This window comes from Mandrillus leucophaeus, unplaced genomic scaffold, assembly GCF_000951045.1.
Source record: "Mandrillus leucophaeus isolate KB7577 unplaced genomic scaffold, Mleu.le_1.0 Scaffold587, whole genome shotgun sequence".
Taxonomy (NCBI): domain Eukaryota; kingdom Metazoa; phylum Chordata; class Mammalia; order Primates; family Cercopithecidae; genus Mandrillus; species Mandrillus leucophaeus.
In genome coordinates this window covers 19,334-38,499 of record NW_012106330.1, presented here as the reverse complement: position 1 = coordinate 38,499, position 19,166 = coordinate 19,334, and the positions used below count along the sequence as shown (strand labels likewise).

The 19,166-nt window shown below is 36.2% G+C and overlaps 1 protein-coding gene across 1 annotated transcript in view; it reads left to right on the top strand.

Annotated features, from left to right (window-relative positions):
* RALGAPA1 (Ral GTPase activating protein, alpha subunit 1 (catalytic)) overlaps positions 1–19,166 on the top strand; it is a gene marked incomplete at its 3' end in the record, with an annotated part of 204,163 nt that overhangs the window by 168,963 nt on the left and 16,034 nt on the right. Inside the window, exons 32-35 of the mRNA XM_011999193.1 lie at positions 3,283–3,417; positions 4,135–4,318; positions 13,371–14,232; positions 15,888–15,959. Of these exons, the coding sequence (XP_011854583.1) occupies positions 3,283–3,417; positions 4,135–4,318; positions 13,371–14,232; positions 15,888–15,959 (1,253 nt within the window). The remainder of the gene's footprint in view (positions 1–3,282; positions 3,418–4,134; positions 4,319–13,370; positions 14,233–15,887; positions 15,960–19,166) is intronic.

The window sequence follows — 19,166 nt, the reverse complement described above, 5'->3', positions numbered from 1 at the left end:
TTTTTTTGAGATGGAGTCTAACTCTGTCACTCCAGCTGGAGTGCAGTGGCACAATCTCAGCTCACTTCAGCCTCTACCTCCTGGGTTCAAACGATTCTCTTGTCTCAGCCTTCCAACTAGCTGGGACTATAAGCACACACCACCACACCTGGCTAATTTTTAGTTTTTTAATAGTCTTAGGATTTCACCATGCAGGCCAGGCTGGTCTCAAACTCCAGACCTCAGGTGATCTGCTTACCTCAGCCTCCCAGAGTGTTGGGATTACAGGTGTGAACCACCATGCCCAGCCTCAGTGATATTATTGATAAGTAGGTACTTACTCCTCCCACTTTGTTATTTATTTTCTTGCTGTTTTTCAGGCTTGTCATCCTTCTTTCCTTCCTTCCTGTTTTCCTTTTAGTGAAAGTGATTTTCTCTGGTAGTATGGTTTTGTTTCTTGCTTTTTATTTTTTGTGTATCCATTGTATGTGTTTATATTGGAGGTTACCATAAGGCTTGCAAGTAATATCTTATAACCCATTATTTTAAACTAATGACAACTTGACACTGACTGCATAAACAAACAAGCAAAAAGAAAATAACAACTCTACATGTTAACTTCATCCCCCTGCTTTGTAACTTTTTATTCTTTCTATTTATATCTTATTGTGCTGTCCATGTCTTGAAAAATTGTTGTTATTATTTTTGTTTGGTTCATCTTTTCATCTTTCTACTTCAATATGAGTAGTTTACACACTACAATTACAGCGTTATAATATTCTGTGGTTTTCTGTTTACTTACTATCACCAGTGGGTTTTGGACCTTCAGATAATTTCTTACTGCTCATTAACATTCTTTTCTTTCAGACTGAAGAAATCCCTTTAGCATTTCTTGTGGGACAGATCTGGTGTTTGAAATCCCTCAGCTTTTGTTTGTCTGGGACAGTCTGTATTTCTTCTCCATGTTCAAAGGATATTTTCACCAGATGTATCATTTTAGAATAAGGTTTTTTTTTCCTTTAGCACTTTAAATATGTCATGCCATTCTCTCCTGGCCTGTAAGATTTCTACTGAGAAGTCTGCTTCCAAATGTATTGGAGCTCCATTGTATGTTACTTGTTTCTTTTGTCTTGCTACTTTTATAATCCTTCTTTTATCCTTGACCTTTGAGAGTTTGATTATTAAATGTCTTAAGGTAGTCATATTTGGATTAAATCTGCTTAGTGTTCTATAACCTACTCGTACTTGAGTGTTCATATCTTTCTCTGGGTTTGGGAAGTTCTATGATTTTATCTCTCTTAATAAACTTTATGTCACAGTCTATCTCCTCTTTAAGGCCAATAACTCTAGATTTACCCTTTTGATGCTTTTTTTTCTAGTTCTTATAGGTGTGTTTTATTCTGTTTTTCTTCTTTTTTCTTTTGTCTCCTCTGTGTATTTTCAAATAGCTCGTCTTCAGCCTCACTAATTGTTTCTTCTGCATGATCCATTTTGCCATTAAAGAACTCTGATGCATTCTTCAGTATACTAGTTGCATTTTTCAGCTCCAGAATTTTTACTTGGTTCTTTTTAATTATTTCAATCTCTTTGTTAAATTTATCTGATAGGATGCTGAATTTGTTCTCTGTTTTGAATTCCCTGTCAGAAAGGTCACATCTCTGTCTCTGGGATTGGTCATTGGTGCCTTATTTAATTCATTTGGTGAGGTCATGTTTTCCTGGATGGTCTTGATGTTTGTCGATGTTCATCGGTGTGTGGGCATTGAAGAGTTAGGTATTTATCATAGTCTTCGCGTCTGGGTTTGTTTGTCTCTCCCCCTAAGCATTACCTTTCCTGTGTGTATTTCTGCATCCTTTCTTTTTACTCACTACTCTGATCTACCAGTAAACTTTTTAAATATTCTCACACTTAAGGTGGACTTTTTCTTTCTGGCAGGCTTTTAGATCAGTCTTAGTTTCACAGCAAGTTCCCATCTTCTCTCTTTCAGTTTTTCCCAAACTACCCTTGCTTTTCATGAAAACCTGCAATGGGAGAATAGGAGAAAGGTGCTGGGATTTGCTTCATATTTTTCTCATATAATCTGAGGCTCAGTGCAGTGGCTCATGCCTGTAATCTGAGCACTTTGAGAGGCCAAGGCAGACAGATCAATTTAGGCTGGGAGTTTGAGACCAGCCTGGCCAACATGGCAAAACCTCATCTCTCATAAAAATATAAAACTTAGCCGGGCACAGTGGCACATGCCTATAATCCCAGTTACTTAGGTGGCTGAGGCACAAGAATCACTTGAACCCAGGAAGTGAAGGTTGCGGTGAGCTGAGATCACGCCACTGCACTCCAGCCTCGGTGACAGAGCAATACTGTCTCAAAAATAAAAATTAAAAAAATAGATAATTTGGAGTTTGAATGTTCTTTGTCTTCTGATAATACAGAAGCTGTTGGTTTCGTGAGGTTTTATTGGACCTTCTTATTGTTCCTTATTTTATTTATTTATTTTTTTTGGAAGATATGTTAGGAAATGTAGACCAGAATTACTTGAGTTGGAGAGTTTGTCTTTAAAGATTAGCAGGTCTCTTGTTGCTATTTCATTGTCAGTTTCATGATACTATTTGTGATGCTTTAGTACAATGAATTCTGCTATTTTATTCCTCATTTTGTATAAAAAGTGCCCTGTTTATAGCATTCATTAGTTTAAAAGTGTCCATCCAGGCACGATGGTGTGCACCTATAGTCCCAGCTGTTTGGAAGTCAGAGGCTGGAACATTGCCTGAGCCCAAGAGTTCAAGGCCAGCCTGGGCAATATAGCAAGACTCCGTCTCTTAAAAAAAAAAAAAAAAAAAAAAAAAACGTGTTCAGTAGATTCATTTAGTAAAATGAGTAACAATTTCAAAAAGTACTTAAGGTAGTCTTACTGGCAGGATATTCAGTGAGATGTTGTTAAGTTAGAAAAGGAAAGTGGAAGTGATTATAATATATATGGACTTCCATTTGTGTTCCATTCCTTGAGCAATGAAGTAAGTATAGTTAATTGATATGTTTAAGCTTGCTGTTTTTATATTAATTTTAACATTTCTGTTTTTATTATACTTACTGTTTCATTATGCTTGCCCTGACATATGAAAGAGAAACCCACAATAATGTTCATATACAATATCTTAAAATCAGTTAGATCTAGGTAAATATTAATAGTGGAACTTAGGGTTGATGATTCCAGAAACAAATTTTGGAAACTCAAGAATAAGAAAACGAATTTTTAAGAAGCGTATATTTTATGAATGTGCAATTATAATTATCCTATTGTTACAGTTGGTAGTATCTTTACTTCTCTGCCTTCTGGACTGGATCATGGCCTTACCTCTAAAGACACTGCTCCAACCATTTCATGCTACGGGAGCAGAAAGTGATAAAACAGAAAAATCTGTTCTCAATTGCATTTATAAGGTAAACTTCCTTGTTTTATTATTTATTTGGTAACCAAGAGTTTTTAAAACCTAGAGAAATAACATTTCTCAGTATAACATTTTTATTCTTTTAGAGCTAGAAAATTTCTAAGGACACAGATTTAGCTTACAATGCCTAAGGGTAATTTAAATGTACTTCCTACAAGACACTGTTGTTTCACTGCAAAATTTTGAGAGGAATTAGATCATTGTTACATATGAGTATAATTAAATTTTAGTCATTCTTTGTAAGAGGTATTGAATTTTACCTTGATTTTTTTTTTTTTTCTTTTTTTGAAACGGAGTTTCGCTCTTGTCACCCAGGCTGGAGTGCAATGGCTCAATCTCGGCTCACTGCAACCTCTGTCTCTTGGGTTCAAGCAATTCTCTTGCCTCAGTCTCCTGAGTAGCTGGGATTACAGGCACCCACCACCACACCTGGCTAATTTTTGTATTTTTAGTAGACGCAGGGTTTCGCCACGTTGGCCAGGCTGGTCTGGAACTCCTGATCTCAGGTGATCCACCCGACTCGGCCTCCCAAAACACTGGGATTACAGGCATGAGCCACCACGCCGGCCTAATGTTTTAAAATATTTAAAATATTTGCGAAGCTCTTGTGTTACCGGTTGATTTTTATGTTCCTTTAACTTTTATTTATTTATCTTTTTTTTTTTTTTTTAAGTAAAACTGGGTGTTTTCTTTTCCCCTGTATTTTCAGGTTTTACATGGGTGTGTTTATGGAGCTCAGTGTTTTAGCAATCCAAGGTATTTTCCCATGAGCCTCTCTGATTTGGCATCTGTAGATTATGATCCTTTTATGCATTTGGAAAGTCTGAAAGAGCCTGAACCTCTGCACTCTCCTGACTCAGAACGATCTTCTAAACTCCAGCCAGTAACAGAAGGTAACATGAATTCTCTTCAGGACAATATTGTTGCCTGGGTTCTCTCTCTCAAGGTATATAACTTGAGGCCATGGGTGGAAATGTTGGAGAAGGAGAGTAGTCTTACTTCGTAGTTGTTTAACCATGTATGTATAGCACAAGTTCATTATTAATTAAAGAAATAACTTCACATGCACAATTACTAATATTATATGTTGACATTCCTTTTATGCAAATTCAGTATTCCTTATCTGAAATGCATGGGACCAGAAGTGTTAAAGATTTTGGATTTTTTAACCTTTTGGAATATTTGCATTATACTTATCAGTTGAGCATCCCTAATCTGAAAATCCAAAATCTGTAATGCTCCAATGAGCATTTCCTTTGAGCATCATGTCAACACTCAAAATTTTTGGATTTCAGATTTTCAGATTAGGGATACTCAACATGTACTTCTGGCTAAATTATCCTCAGAAGTTCTTTTTGATATTTTGTATATAATGGAATTTATATAGAATAAAAAATTTAGCTTTGGAGTCTGACCTGAATTTTGACTCTCAATTGCTGAGTATCTGTTTTCTTATTTGTAAATGCAGATAACACTAGTTTCCTCTAAGGTTTTTTTAAAGTACTAAGTAAGATAATATATGTAAAGCCCTTTGCACAATCCTTACTTAGTACATAGTTAACTCAGTAACATTTTTAAGCCACGTTGTTTCTACATTTAGAGCATTCTCTCTCTGATAGAAGAGAAAGATATAATAGAAGCAAATAACATTATAATATGAGTATAACACTAGAAGTATATATAAGATATAGAGGTAAACTAGAGGAACCCAGCAATTGCTGAAGGTTTTAAGAAGGGGAGATACATGATATAATTTATATTAAGAGCACTTTTGATCATAGTATTTTATAGGAGTTGGTAAATTATGGCCCAGGCCTACCGCCTGTTTTTATAGTTTTATTGTTATACATCCATATTGTCATTATGGCTACTTTTGTATAACAACAGCAGTATTGAGTAACAGAGATTGTGTGGCTCACAAAACCAAAAATATTTATTATCTGGCCCTTTATAGAAAAAGTTTACTGACTCCTAGTATATTAGATTGATTTGGCCAGTTAACTCAGAAGCAGAGAGACCAATTCTGAGGCTGTTGCAATAGGTTAAGCAACAGTTGCTGAAGGCTTAAACTAAATTTTTTGTTGAGTTACTGAAGAATGATAGTAGGAATGGAAGGACAAGGTGAACTTGAGACGTATGTAGGACGTAAAGTCAGAAGGCTTTTGTAAAGAGAAGAGGAATCTAAAATAGGTTTCTGACTTGGAGATTGGTTAGATTTTCCCCAAACTAGAATAATCTTACTAGAGTAAGAATATTAGAGAAAGTACAGATTTGGGAGGGAAAATTAGTAGGACAGTTGGAAATGGTTTAGTGTGGGGGACCTACTAGATATTCATGTGAAAACATCTAATGGACAGTTAGTTGTATATACAAATCTAGATCTTAGAGAGATCTTTGTTAGGAATATATATTTACATGTGTGGGTTCTGAGAAGAAAACATTGGAAAGGAAGGAAAATCAGTAGAGAGTAATTTCTCAGAAACCAAGAGAAGTTTTTTTGTTTGTTTGTTTTTTGTTTTGTTTTGTTTTGTTTTTGAGATGGAATCTCACTGTGTCACCCAGACTGGAATGCAGTGGCGCCATCTCATCTCCCTGCAACTTCTGCTTCCTGAGTTCAAGTGATTCTCCTGCCTCAGCCTCCCAAGTAGCTGGGACTACAGGCATGCGCCCCTGCGCCCAACTAATTTTTTTTATTTTTGGTAGAGACCAGGTTTCACCATATTGGCCATGCTGGTCTCGAACTCCTGACCTCGTGATTCGCCTGCCTCAGCCTCCCAAAATGTTGGGATTACAGGCGTTAGCCACCACGTCCGGCCGAGAAAGCTTTTAAAAGGTTAGCCAACAGTGTTAAATGATAGACCAAGTACAAAGGTAATGACAAATGTATCAGCTTTATTTCACCAGAGAAGTAGGCAGAGTCAGATGGCTGTGGTTTGATGAGCAAGCAGGAAATAAGACAGTGGAGTTGGCTGGCTGCAGTGGCTCACGCCTCTAATCCCAGCACTTTGGGAGGCTGAGGCAGGTGAATCACGCGAGTTCGGGAGTTCCAGACCAACCTGACCAGCATGGTGAAACCCCATCTCTACTAAAAACACAAAATTAGCAGGGCGTGGTGGCGCATGCCTGTAATCCCCGCTACTCAGGAGGCTGAGGCAGGAGAATCACTTGAACTGGGAGGGGGAGGTTGCCGTGAGCCGAGGTCACACCATTGCACTCCAGCCTGGGCAACAAGAGTGAAACTCCGGCTTTAAAAATAAATAAATAAATAAAGACAGTGGAGTCATCCATGGAAAGTATTCTTTAAAGAAGCTTGACTTTAAAAATAAGTAAATAAAGGAAACAAAAATGCAATAAAACGGTTGATAAGCTAAAGGATGATTTAGGGTTAAAAGTTTTAGGAATGAAGAGAGTTGAACTTATTTATAAGCTGAGAAGAAAGTAAGTGGGAAGGGTATCATTAATAGAGTGAAGTCCGTGAGGGGATGAGCTAGAAAGTATAGGTGCTAGGATTAGCCCTTCTTCCCAGACCAGAAAGAAGAAGAAGATTTAAGTAATTAAGATAATTGACAGAAGTTACTGAGGGCCTAAGAGAAAACAAAACTCACAAAGTTTTGGTTGCACCTATCAACAATTAGTAAGATGGGTGTGGCAGAGAAATACAGAGGAACTGTGGATTTGAGAATATTGGTATACAGCTTAGCCATGGAACCTAGGCTTGATAAGGATCAAACTGCTGCCAGGAAGTGGTTAGCTTTAAGTTGGGAGAAAATAGAGTGATCTAGAGAGTCATAAAGTAGATATGGTTGGTAATAAGAAGTTAGAGCAGTGGTTGTCAGCCTTGGCTGCATATTAGAATACTGATGTTCCAGTCCCATCCATAGAGATTTTGATATATTAATCTGGGATTTGCTGAGATTGTTTAAAGCTCTGCATGTGACTAATATGCAGCCACAGTTGAGAACCACTGAGAGCATCATTGGTATATTAGGACAGTTATTTTTAAAACTTTTTTTAGGTAGCAGAACCTCTTCAAATAAATTTTATAAGGAAGCTCAGTTTGGAAAACTTTAAAAAATAGAACCACAGCAGAGTGGAGGCGTGGGGTACTACCAGTTTCTTTCCTGTCCATCTCTAAGGGCCTTCCCCAAGAACTTTACAAAACACAATTGGGAAGTCACTACACTAGGAGGTTGTGGTCAAAGAGTGGGCTAGTAAGGAAAAGTTTGATTTTTAAAGGTAGAATAGATACAAATGAATAAAACATCTAAGATGTGTCCATGATAATGGATTGATGGCATACAATGAAAGTGAAAGTATGAACTTAGAGGCCAAGAAAGTTGAGCTAGGGTTTTGGTTTGACCATAAGGTACAGATAGTTTGTCTGGAACATAAATACCCTATGAAATAGGAATTTAAGATTTAAATTGTTTCTCAAATATAAAAGAGGTATAACAAGCAGTATAAAGCAAAAAAAAAAAAAGACAAAGTTTATATAAGCAATTTAAAATTATATTTTTAGATTTAACATAATAAGATACTGTGTTTATTTTACTTTAAAATATGGTTATGTGAAAATACTAGTTGACCTCTGCACATTTAAGGTATAAAATGGCAGTTTTTATTCAAGACAGTAGAGTATGTTTCTTGAACAAAGCAATAGAGTTTGCTTAGGTCAAAGAAAGTTTTAATTTTAGATTTTGTGCAAAACTTACCATACCAATATCAAACAGTCACTGTAAAAGAAACAAAGGAAAATATGTGAATAGATTAGCTTAATATTGATATCAAATACTCTGTGCAGTGCCCTTCTCTAAATGTATCAAGTTGTTCCCTTTGGACTTCCTCAAAGGTTTTACGGACCAGATAAGTGCAGAACCTTTTAGGAACAGCTGTGAGCTAACAGCACATAATTCTCTGGTCTGTAGTGACTACATGCTCTGGGTGTTTTTTAATGTGGCAAAAATGAGTGATCATTGTGCCCTTGTCTAAGGCATGTTTCATCATCTTCAAGTACTTTTTTGGCCAAAGAATTCTAAACATTGAGTGTCGCTAATAAGCTCAGTATTGGATTGAACAAGTCTGATTTGAGAACTATTGGCAGGAGTATCTGTAATTATTAAATTTACTAAAGAATAAAGCAAGGTAGTGAAGTTGGCTTTTTGTCAAATGGCAGTAGTCTTATTAGCAAAAAGTCATCATTTGCCGGGTCAGAGTGAAAGGAGGCTCCAAAGGATTCATTCTGTCCTAATTATAGTTTCACCTATACTTATTATGCAAAGCTAATATTTAAAGCATTTGCCAAAATTAACTTCCTCTGCGTGTTCTATTACAGTGCAGTGAATTGCAGCAGCTTTTTATGTCTTGCTGCTTTTGTATGCCATAATAACCTGTAATTATGGGTTTGCTGCAAATGCTGTAGGGTTTGTTTAATCTGACAATCTGAAAAGACAACCCTGAATAGACTTACACAAAGCCTTAGAAGCATTGATATCTCCATTTTACATTTTCTCACAAGACTGGTTATTTTAGAATTTTATTTTAAATATCTAAACTAGATAAATTCATGTCTTCTTTATATCTTAGTAGATAAGTAGAAAAGAGATATGTATGTTGTATAGTTTATAGCTCAAAAATAAGTATAAATAAATTTAGTGCCCAGTTAACAATTTGAGAGTTTTTTATACATTTATATATAGACATATATCCTGAATTTAGAGAAGCAACTTAGGGCAGAAAATGCTTTACCTATATCTGAGATTTAAATTTATTCTTTTCATGTTTTCAATGTGGGTAATTATGACAGACTTGTGAAAAAGCTCATTTAAACTGCATACTCACTGTCTCTACCTTTGGGAAGAAGATATATGGGATGGACTGGTACTTGGGCTTGGAGGTTTATGTTTTAGGGAAAGACCTGGCTCATTCTTGGAGTTTATTTATAAGTAGGTTTGAAAAAGAAACTCATAAGACCTATGTTACTTATAATGCTCTTTAAATTGAATGATTTTTTATTGTTTCTGTTATTTCCAGTTTTGTATGTAAGAGTTTTTAACTCATCTTTACAAATAAGTATGCAATTCTTACAGAAAAATGGAGTTTAAGGAATCTTATGTATTTGTGATCATGAATCACAGAGCAAGCCAAAGCCAGGGATTCTTCTCTTTTCTATGGTTGTTTCTTTTAAATTATGTTCTTTCCCTTCTTCAGAATGTAAACTTCTATGTTATGCAAAGAGGATTTAATGCTTAAAATGAGTCATCTATTTAAGTATATCACTCAGAAGGGAGAGTGAAGAATAGAAAAATCTTTTTCTATATTAAAAATTTAAAAATGACTAGTTGTAATTTTTGTTACCATTTAAAATTCGATTTAGTTTTGATTTTTTTCCATTGATCTTTGCTTTTTATTTAGTAATTTATGCTAAGTAATACTTTTTTGAAGTTCTTATACACAGAGAAAAATAAATTTTGAATTCATTGTTTCCATATCTCACAAAGAAAAAGACAGTTTAACAAAAGAGAAAAAAAGTATGGAAATTAGACCTGTGGTAAAGAGGGAAATAACACTGAGCTGGGAAGCAAAAGACATCTCCTATGGTAGACAAATCACTTAACTTTGCAAACCCATTTGTCCTCATGTGCAAAATGAGGACTACCAGCTAAATTATCCCCTTATAGTGTGAACTTTTTTTATATTCTAGGTTACAATTAGGGAAGGGAAAGCAAACACTAGATTCAAGCTGTTTCTTGTCATATAGCTCAAAATACTTTTTACTTTGCTTACATTCTTAAAAACAAAGGATTGAATTAGTGTTAATCATTTAGTGTTATTAATCTAGTGTTGAATGGCTGGTTATTAGTAACAATCATAAAAATAATTTTTAAAAATTTCAATATAATTGGAACTTTTATTTATTTATTTTATTTTTTACTTTTTTAAGACAGAGCCTCACTCTTATGGGTAGGCTAGAGTGCAATGGCGTGATCTCAGTTCACTGCAACCTCCGCCTGCCAGGTTCAAGTGATTCTCCTGCCTCAGCCTCCCGAGTAGCGGGGACTACAGGTGGGCACCACCACACCCAGCTAATTTTTGTATTTTTTGGTAGAGACACGGTATCACCATGTTGGCCAGGCTGGTCTCAAAACTACTGACCTCAGGTGATTGGCCCGCCTCGGCCTCCCAAAGTGCTAGGATTACAGGTGTGAGCCACCATACCCAGCCATTAATTGGAACTTTTAAACTAAGAAATGTTTGGCCGGGTGCGTCGCTCACATCTGTAATCCCAGCACTTTGGGAGGCCCTGGCTAGTGGATCACTTGGGGTCAAGAGTTCAAGACCAGCCTGGCCAACATGGTGAAGCCTCTTCTCTAATACAAAAATTATCCAGACGTGGTCGCACATGCTTGTAATACCAGCTATTTGGGAAGCTGAGGCATGAGAATTGCTTGAACTCAGGAGGCAGAGGCTGCAGTGAACCGAGATCGTGCCACTGCACTCCAGCCTGGGTGACACAGCAAGACTCTGTGTCAAACAAAAACCAATAAATAAACTAAGAAATGTTTATATTTACATGTATGTAGATATAACTTGGTTGATAATGGGAAATTAAAATTTTGATACTCTGACATTTTAAAAGCAACCAAAGCCCAAAGGAAACTATTCTTTTTTGGAATTGGGGAAGATGGTATTAACATTAATGGCATAGGAGCTGGTTGGTTGGTTTGCCTATACCCAGTGGTATTGGTTCTGAATCTTGAAGGCTAAAGCCTTGAAAATGTAAGACTATTCTTTTCTCTTGCCTCTTTTAAAGTGATTATACCATCAATGCACAAACTGGTCTCCCTTTTTTTTTTGAGTTAGGTTTATTGAGGTATACTTTACATAAAATAAAATATTCTTTTTTGATGAAGGAATTTTTTTCTTTATTGAGGTATAGTTTACATAAAATAAAAATTCTTTTTTGGTGAGGGAATTTTTCATATTGATTATGTTGGTGGTAACACAATTATATACAATTACCAAAAGTCATCAAACTAAACACATAAAATTGGGCATGTATGTAAATCAGAACATTCTTAAATCTGTATCTGGCCCGGCTCAGTGGCTCACACCTGTAATCCCAGCATTTTGGGAGGCCGAGGTGGGGGATCACGAGGTCAAGAGTTCAAGACCAGGCTGGCCAATATGGTGAAACCCTGCCTCTACTAAAAATACAAAAATTAGCTGGGTGTGGCAGCTTGCGCCTGTAGTCCCAGGCTGCTCGGCAGGCTGAGCAGGAGAATCACTTGAACCTGGGAGGCGGAGATTGTAGTGAGCCAAGATCACGCCACTGCACTCCAGCCTGGGAGGCAGAGTGAGATTCCATCTGAAAAATAAAAAAATAAAAAATTTTAAAAATCTGTGTTTATTGTGACAAATCCTTATTTGTTCTGACAGGCCCTAGTGTTCCCAACTGATTAACTGTCAGAGAATATAAATACTCAGACAAGATCACTCTGTTACTGTGGTAGAATAATACAGAGACACAATCACTCTGTAATTACGTCTAAAATTAAGTAGAGACAAGAATGTTTTAAACACACACACACACACACACACCCCTACCTAAACATCCTAACATGAATGACTAATGCTTCTTTACCAAAGACAACTCTCCTCCTACCTGTTAGATGAAACGCATTAAGGCAACAGTCAACTAGTTGTCCCCACTTCCTGACACCACTCAATCCCAAACTGGCTTGCACATCAACACCCCTCAGAATCACAGTCTTTAGCCCTCCTTAGATTGGCAGTCTTTAACTAGTTGGCTTTGACAAATTATTGTCTATCTCCTTTCTCCTTTCCCCCATTACTCTCTCTGTGTTCCCTGTCTTCCTTCTCCCCCTCCCCTCCTTTTTCCTCCTTCTTCAGATTCTGACATTGGGCATCTTGCCTTTCCAAGCCTCTTAAACTACTAATATTCTTTGAGTTTTCTCTTTCGACTGTTTCCTATGATTTTTTAGTTATTTGTATGAATATGCTTCTTACCTCTTTCCTCCCTATTGTACTTGAGGAAAAAAAATATTTCTTGCATATAACTGACTGCTAGACTATACCACATTGACCCTGAAGAATACCTTAGAAAAATATAAGTAGGTCCAGCAAATATTTTTGTTTTTAAAATAAAATCTCTTGTGCATACAGGTACTGGCTATACTGACTTGCTGTTTAAATTTATTCTGATTCCCAGAGTTTACTTGGAATGTCACCTTTTCTGAAACATTTTTACATTATCTGTGAAAGTCAGATTTAAATGACATTTAAGGCATCTACAAACTGTCTCTGAATCTGGAATCTATTAATGGAGATAAGAAACTTATCAGTTGAACAGATTTCATTGTGTTTTTGTTTTTGATTTTGTTTTGTTTTGTTGTTGTTGGAGACATGGTCTTGCTTTGATACCTGGGCTGGAGTGCAGCGGCCACCACGCTGGGCTAATTTTAGTATTACTATTATTATTTTTATTTATAGAGACATAGTCTCCCTATGTTGCCCAGGCTGGTCTCAAGCTCCTAGGCTCAAGCAATCCTCCCACCTCAGCCTCCCAAAGTGCTGAGATTACAGACATGTGTTACAGCGCCTGGCCGTCTTTGGCTTTTTAATGTGCATTAGGGATTTCATGATTGGTTTATAATACTTCTGATTCTTCAAAAGTGATCCATATATAAGGGCCTTGGTTTAAATTATGGACCCATTAGCAAAAATTTCAGAAAGGGCTTCCTTATAAACAAAACTTCATCAAAGAATGGTTTTCCTCCTTTTTTTACCATCACTACTGTGATACGGAATCTAAATTGGAAATATTAACAATGTGATAAAATTCCTGTTTGTTGTCTAATGTTTCATTGTCATATGATTCCCTAGGAAGCAGCAATATTCCCATTCATTTATATTTTTTATTTCCAGTGAAAACTCAAATGCAGCATGGATTAATCTCTATAGCAGCCCGCACTGTTATTACACATCTGGTAAATCACCTGGGCCATTATCCAATGAGTGGTGGTCCTGCTATGCTAACAAGTCAGGTGTGTGAAAATCACGACAACCATTACAGTGAAAGTACTGAACTTTCTCCTGAACTCTTTGAGAGTCCAAATATCCAGTTCTTTGTGTTAAATAATACAACCTTAGTGTCCTGTATCCAGATCAGATCAGAAGAGAATATGCCTGGAGGAGGTTTATCTGCTGGCCTTGCATCAGCCAATTCAAATGTCAGAATCATAGTACGTGATCTCTCTGGAAAATATTCATGGGATTCTGCTATACTGTATGGCCCACCTCCTGTAAGTGGCTTGTCAGAACCTACATCTTTGATGCTTTCGTTGTCTCACCAAGAGAATCCAGAAGAGCCTCCAACATCTAATGAATGCTTAGAAGATACAACAGTAAAAGATGGACTTTCTCTCCAGTTTAAAAGATTTAGAGAAACTGTACCAACTTGGGATACAATAAGAGATGAAGAAGATGTTCTTGATGAGCTCTTGCAGTATTTGGGTGTTACTAGTCCTGAATGCTTACAGAGAACTGGAATCTCACTTAATATTCCTGCTCCACAACCTGTGTGCATTTCTGAAAAACAAGAAAATGATGTTATTAATGCTATCCTTAAGCAACATACAGAAGAAAAAGAATTTGTTGAGAAGCACTTTAATGACTTAAACATGAAAGCTGTGGAACAAGATGAACCAATACCTCAGAAACCTCAGTCAGCATTTTATTATTGCAGATTGCTTCTTAGTATATTGGGAATGAATTCCTGGGACAAACGGTAAGCATAAGGGAGAAATTTTTTCTTTTTTTTTTTTTTTTTTCGGTCTTATTCATCTTCTGATGAAGCATTTTATTTTCTGTTCTTTTCCTCACTAAATTGTATCTACCAATTAGTTCTTTGACTCATTTTTTTGCAGTTTTTTTTTTTTTTTGAGGCCACTGAGTTGTATTGGGATTCAGAGGAATAAAATAATCCAGCAAATTATCAATATTTTCAAAATGACTACTAGAACTATTTGACTTAGAAATTATGGCTCATTTTTCAACCTTCCTGTAAGCCTAATAATTTTTTTTTAGAAACCGCAATATGATTATTTCCAGTTTGAATCAGGGAAATTAACTCAAGATTCAAGATCAAATCAAAAAAAGAATCTGAAGTTAAAAAAAATTTTTTTTTTCTGATGCATGTTACAAAACCTTATTAAAAACTTACAATAAACTCATGAGGTATTCAAGTAAGTTAGGTAGGAGCTAAATGAAAAGAACAATAGGCTTAAATCAGAAGACCTAGCTTAAAGTTACTTAACTTTTGAGCCTCAGGCTGCAGTCTACAAATTGAGAGTAGTTCCCACCTCACATACTGGGAATAATTAAATTAGATAATGTACATAAAACACTGGCATTGTACACTAATGTAGAGCATTATTAACATACATTTAGGTTTTAATTCCTATGTCACACAACCCTGTAGGTAGTGGAAGGAGTGGTAATGTATTGTCTCCGTCAGTTTATGGTAGGAGGGGAAGCTCAGATATCAATGAACGAATAAATCTTAAAGTAATTCAAATGCATATCAAGCATTGAAATAGAGTTCTGCTTGTTTACTTAGTATTTATACTCTTGCTTGATTTAAACTCTTCCACTTATTAGAAGGGAATATCCTCTGCCTTATAGGAAAGCCTCTTATTAGAAGGGAGTAAGGAATATAGGGAAGCCATTTATTAGAAGAGAAGAATATCCTCTGCCTTATAGGAAACGTTATATCTCAGGAACGGTTTGCCATATGGTATGACCAAATATAGGTAATTGCCACTCAGTTATCGTATAAATTCATTCTACTCTGTTTTGCTGTAGAATGGTCCATATGTTGTCCCTTGGGAAAAATTAAAGATGAGAAGCTGTATTTTACTTCAGCAAGCATTGATTTTATGAAAATAATTTGTACATATTTAGCACCCACGGAAGGGATTTGGTAAAATTATTCACTGCTTTGTAGTCTAAAAATTATAAAACAAGGAAGAAAGAAAATTCCATCTGGATTACACTTGCTTACTTGGTAATGATTTAGATTCTGTGAATATTTTATTTCTCATGAGGTACAACTTTCTCACATTTTTATGAGACTCTTGAAAAGAACCTATAAAGTACTTTTATCCATTTTCCTAGATATGAGTTTAGGAGGCTCACAGCATCTGCAAGGAAAGATTGAAGTGGCCAATTGATATGATCCACTAGCAGAAATGTATGAAGGCCTGGTGGAAATAATGACATATATTCTTTACGTTTTTTTTAGGGTCTGTTCTCCTTTGTGTTAGAAGTATGAAAAGGCAAGAAAAGTATAAAAGTTGCATGAGTAGAGTGGAAAGTATTTCCGGGACTGTCATGTCATTCACTGCAAAGGTGATGAAAATGTTTATAAATCTCTCTATTTAGGAGGAGCTTTCATCTCCTGAAGAAAAATGAAAAGCTACTTAGAGAACTTAGAAACTTGGATTCAAGGCAGTGGTAAGTTGTTGGAAAATCTTCACATAACTAGCAACTCTCAGGTATTTCTCTGTTTAGAATAATACTGTGAATATTATTTTAAATAGTGTATAATACTATGTTATTGATTTATAACTTTCTGAGCAATAATTTTTTAAGAAAAATTTAGGACTGCATAGAATGTTAGGTATCTTTGAATTGTTTATGCCTCTTTTTTTTTTTTTTTTTGAGACAAAGTTTCCCACTGCCGCCCAGGCCAGAGTGCAGTGGCATGATCTCGGCTCAGCCTCCGGAGTAGCTGGGACTACAGGCACCCGCTACCGTGTCCGGCTAATTTTTTTTTTTTGTATTTTTTAGTGGAGACGGGGTTTCACCGTGTTAGCTAGAATGGTCTCGATCTCCTGACCTCGTGATCTGCCCGCCTCAGCCTCCCAAAGTGCTGGGATTACAGGCATGAGCCTTCGCGCCCGGCTTGTTTATGCCTTTTTTATGCATTTCATAATCATCTTTTGAACCACAGAAAACTAATTGGACCTGTAAAATGTCCTTTGGTTTTTCCCATATTTAGACAAACCTTAGTCACATCTCTCATTAATTAAATCCAGTGATTTTGACAGATTGGGAAGCAGGTTTGAAAAAAGCTACCCATAGGAATGCATAGTGAATATAAGATGATTCAGACCATTCCCACATCAAACAATTCTTTATCTTCCTCCTCTCTTCTTTAAAATTTCTGTATTGAGCCATCTTTTCTTGCTCACCTTCAGTTTGAGAAAAGCCTTTTTAAAAAATCTGTTTGTATTTCTGCTTTCTGCCATCTCTGCCTGCTTTAGGATCGTCTTCAAAAAGTTATCTCCTCTTTATGTTATATTTCTTCTTGTTCCTCTTAATAAACATGTTTGTTATCTGCCTTTAAACAAAACAAAGCATAAAACAAAACTTTCCTCAGTTACTCTACTTTCCAGCTATAGTCCTATCCAGATCTCTCATTCCTTTTACTGCCAAATGTATAGAGAAATATAATCTTTACTCACTTCCTGTAATTTCTAACTGGTTTTGGTTGTTGTTTTTAGCTTTTCTCAAAATGATCTTAGAATAATTATTTGGTTATTACGGAAAATATAAAACAAAAATATAATCTATATAACACTGTACTACCTTTTTTTTTTTTACAGAACTGGAATCATAGGGATATTACCAAGTTTTTTGTTTGTTTTTTTGTGTTGTATTATATTGTGAGCATTTCCTCAGTCATTTAGATATCCTTCAAAAATAATCTTTTTTTTTTTTTTTTTTTTTTTAGACACAGTGTTGCTGTGTCGCTCAGGCTGAAGTGCAGTGGAGAGATCTCGGCTCACTGCAACCTCCGCCTCCCAGGTTCACACCAGTCTCCCGTCTCAGCCTCCTGAGTAGCTGGGACTATAGGCACATGCCCACCACCACGCCCAGCTAATTTTGTTTTTGTATTTTTAGTAGAAATGGGGTTTCACCATGTTAGCCAGGATGGTCTTGATCGCCTGACCTCGTGATCCACCCGCCTTGGCCTCCCAAAGTGCTGGGATTACAGGTGTGAGCCACTGCGCCCAGCCTAAAAATAATCTTTTATGATGCCAAGTTTTATGATTGTTGGACATTTAAGTTGTTTTTAATTTCTTGCCACATGATAGAGTCCTAGCAATAGAATTATTGAGGTCAATCGTATCAGGATAGTTCATGCCATGTTTATTGTGAAATTGCTTCTATTAAGTAATAATTTGTAATTTCACCAACATTTTATAACAGCACCTGTATAACTTCAAGCTGGCCAGCACCGGATACTAATCACCCTTTTTTAACCTTTATAGCTTGAGAAGCAGATCATGGTACCGCTTTAATTTTTTTTCTTTTTTGCTAGTGATGTTAATATTTTCCATATATTTGTATGAAATTTTCATGTGTTTTCAAATTATCTGTTGGTGTTCTTTTTCTAGTTTTCAATTTAAGAATTTTTCTTAATTGTAAGAACTCTCCGTGTGTGTGTGTGTGTGTGTGTGTGTGTGAGAGAGATTAACTTTTGTGCTATTTGTGGGAGCTTTCCTGGTTAGTTGTTTAGTTTTCAGTTTTCAACTTCAGATCATTTAACACACATATTTTTTCATTTTATGTATCATTTCTCTCAATTTCTTTCTTTGGATTTCTTGAATTATTTGTTGTGCTTAAACGTTTTGTCTTGAAATCAGTTAAATATTCTAGTACATTTCCTTATTTCTTTCTAGTTGTTTTTGTTTATTTGTTTGTTTTGTTTTGTTTTGTTTTGTTTGAGACGGAGTCTTCTGTTGCCTAGGTGGGAGTGCAATGGCACAACCTCAGCTGACTGCAGTCTCCACCTCCCAGGTTCAAGTGATTCATGTGCCTCAGCCTTCTGACCACACATCACACCTGGCTAATTTTGTACTTTTAGTGTAAGAGACAGCGTTTTGCCATGTTGGCTAGGTTAGTCTTGTACTCCTAGCCTCAGGTGATTTGCCTGCCTCAGTCTCCCAAAGTGCTGGGATTACAGGCATGCGCCATCGCGCCCAGCCTTTCCTTCTAGATCTTTATTTGATTGAGGTGGTAATTATTTTACATTTAATTCTGTATTCATTTTGAAATATATTCTGATTTGTGGAATGATAACTGGAACTAGTTTGGATGTTGAAAAACAGTCTATTTTAATAATTTGTTGAATAAACTATACCTTTGCCATTGATTTGATACTTCCTTTATTAAATATTAAGCTCTCTGCTTCACAGCTGTTTATTTCTGTTGCTTTGTCTATCATTTTTATTTTATTTTTTATTTTTGTGGGCACATTGTAGGTGTATATATATATTTATTTAATTTTTTTTGGTATTATACTTTTAAGTTCTAGGGTACAGGTGCACAACGTGCAGGTTTGATACATACATATACATGAGCCATGTTTGTTTGCTGCACCCATTAACTCATCATTTACATTAGGTATTTCTCGTAGTGCTATCCCTACCCCAGCCCCCAAACCCCCAACAGGCCCCGTTGTGTGATGTTCCCCACTTTGTGTCCAACTGATCTCATTGTTCAGTTCCCACCTGTGGGTGAGAACATGCGGTGTTTGGTTTTCTATCCTTGTGATAGTTTGCTGAGAGTGATGGTTTCCAGCTTTGTCCATGTCCCTACAAAGGACATGAACTCATCCTTTTTTATGGCTGCATAGTATTCCATGGTGTATAT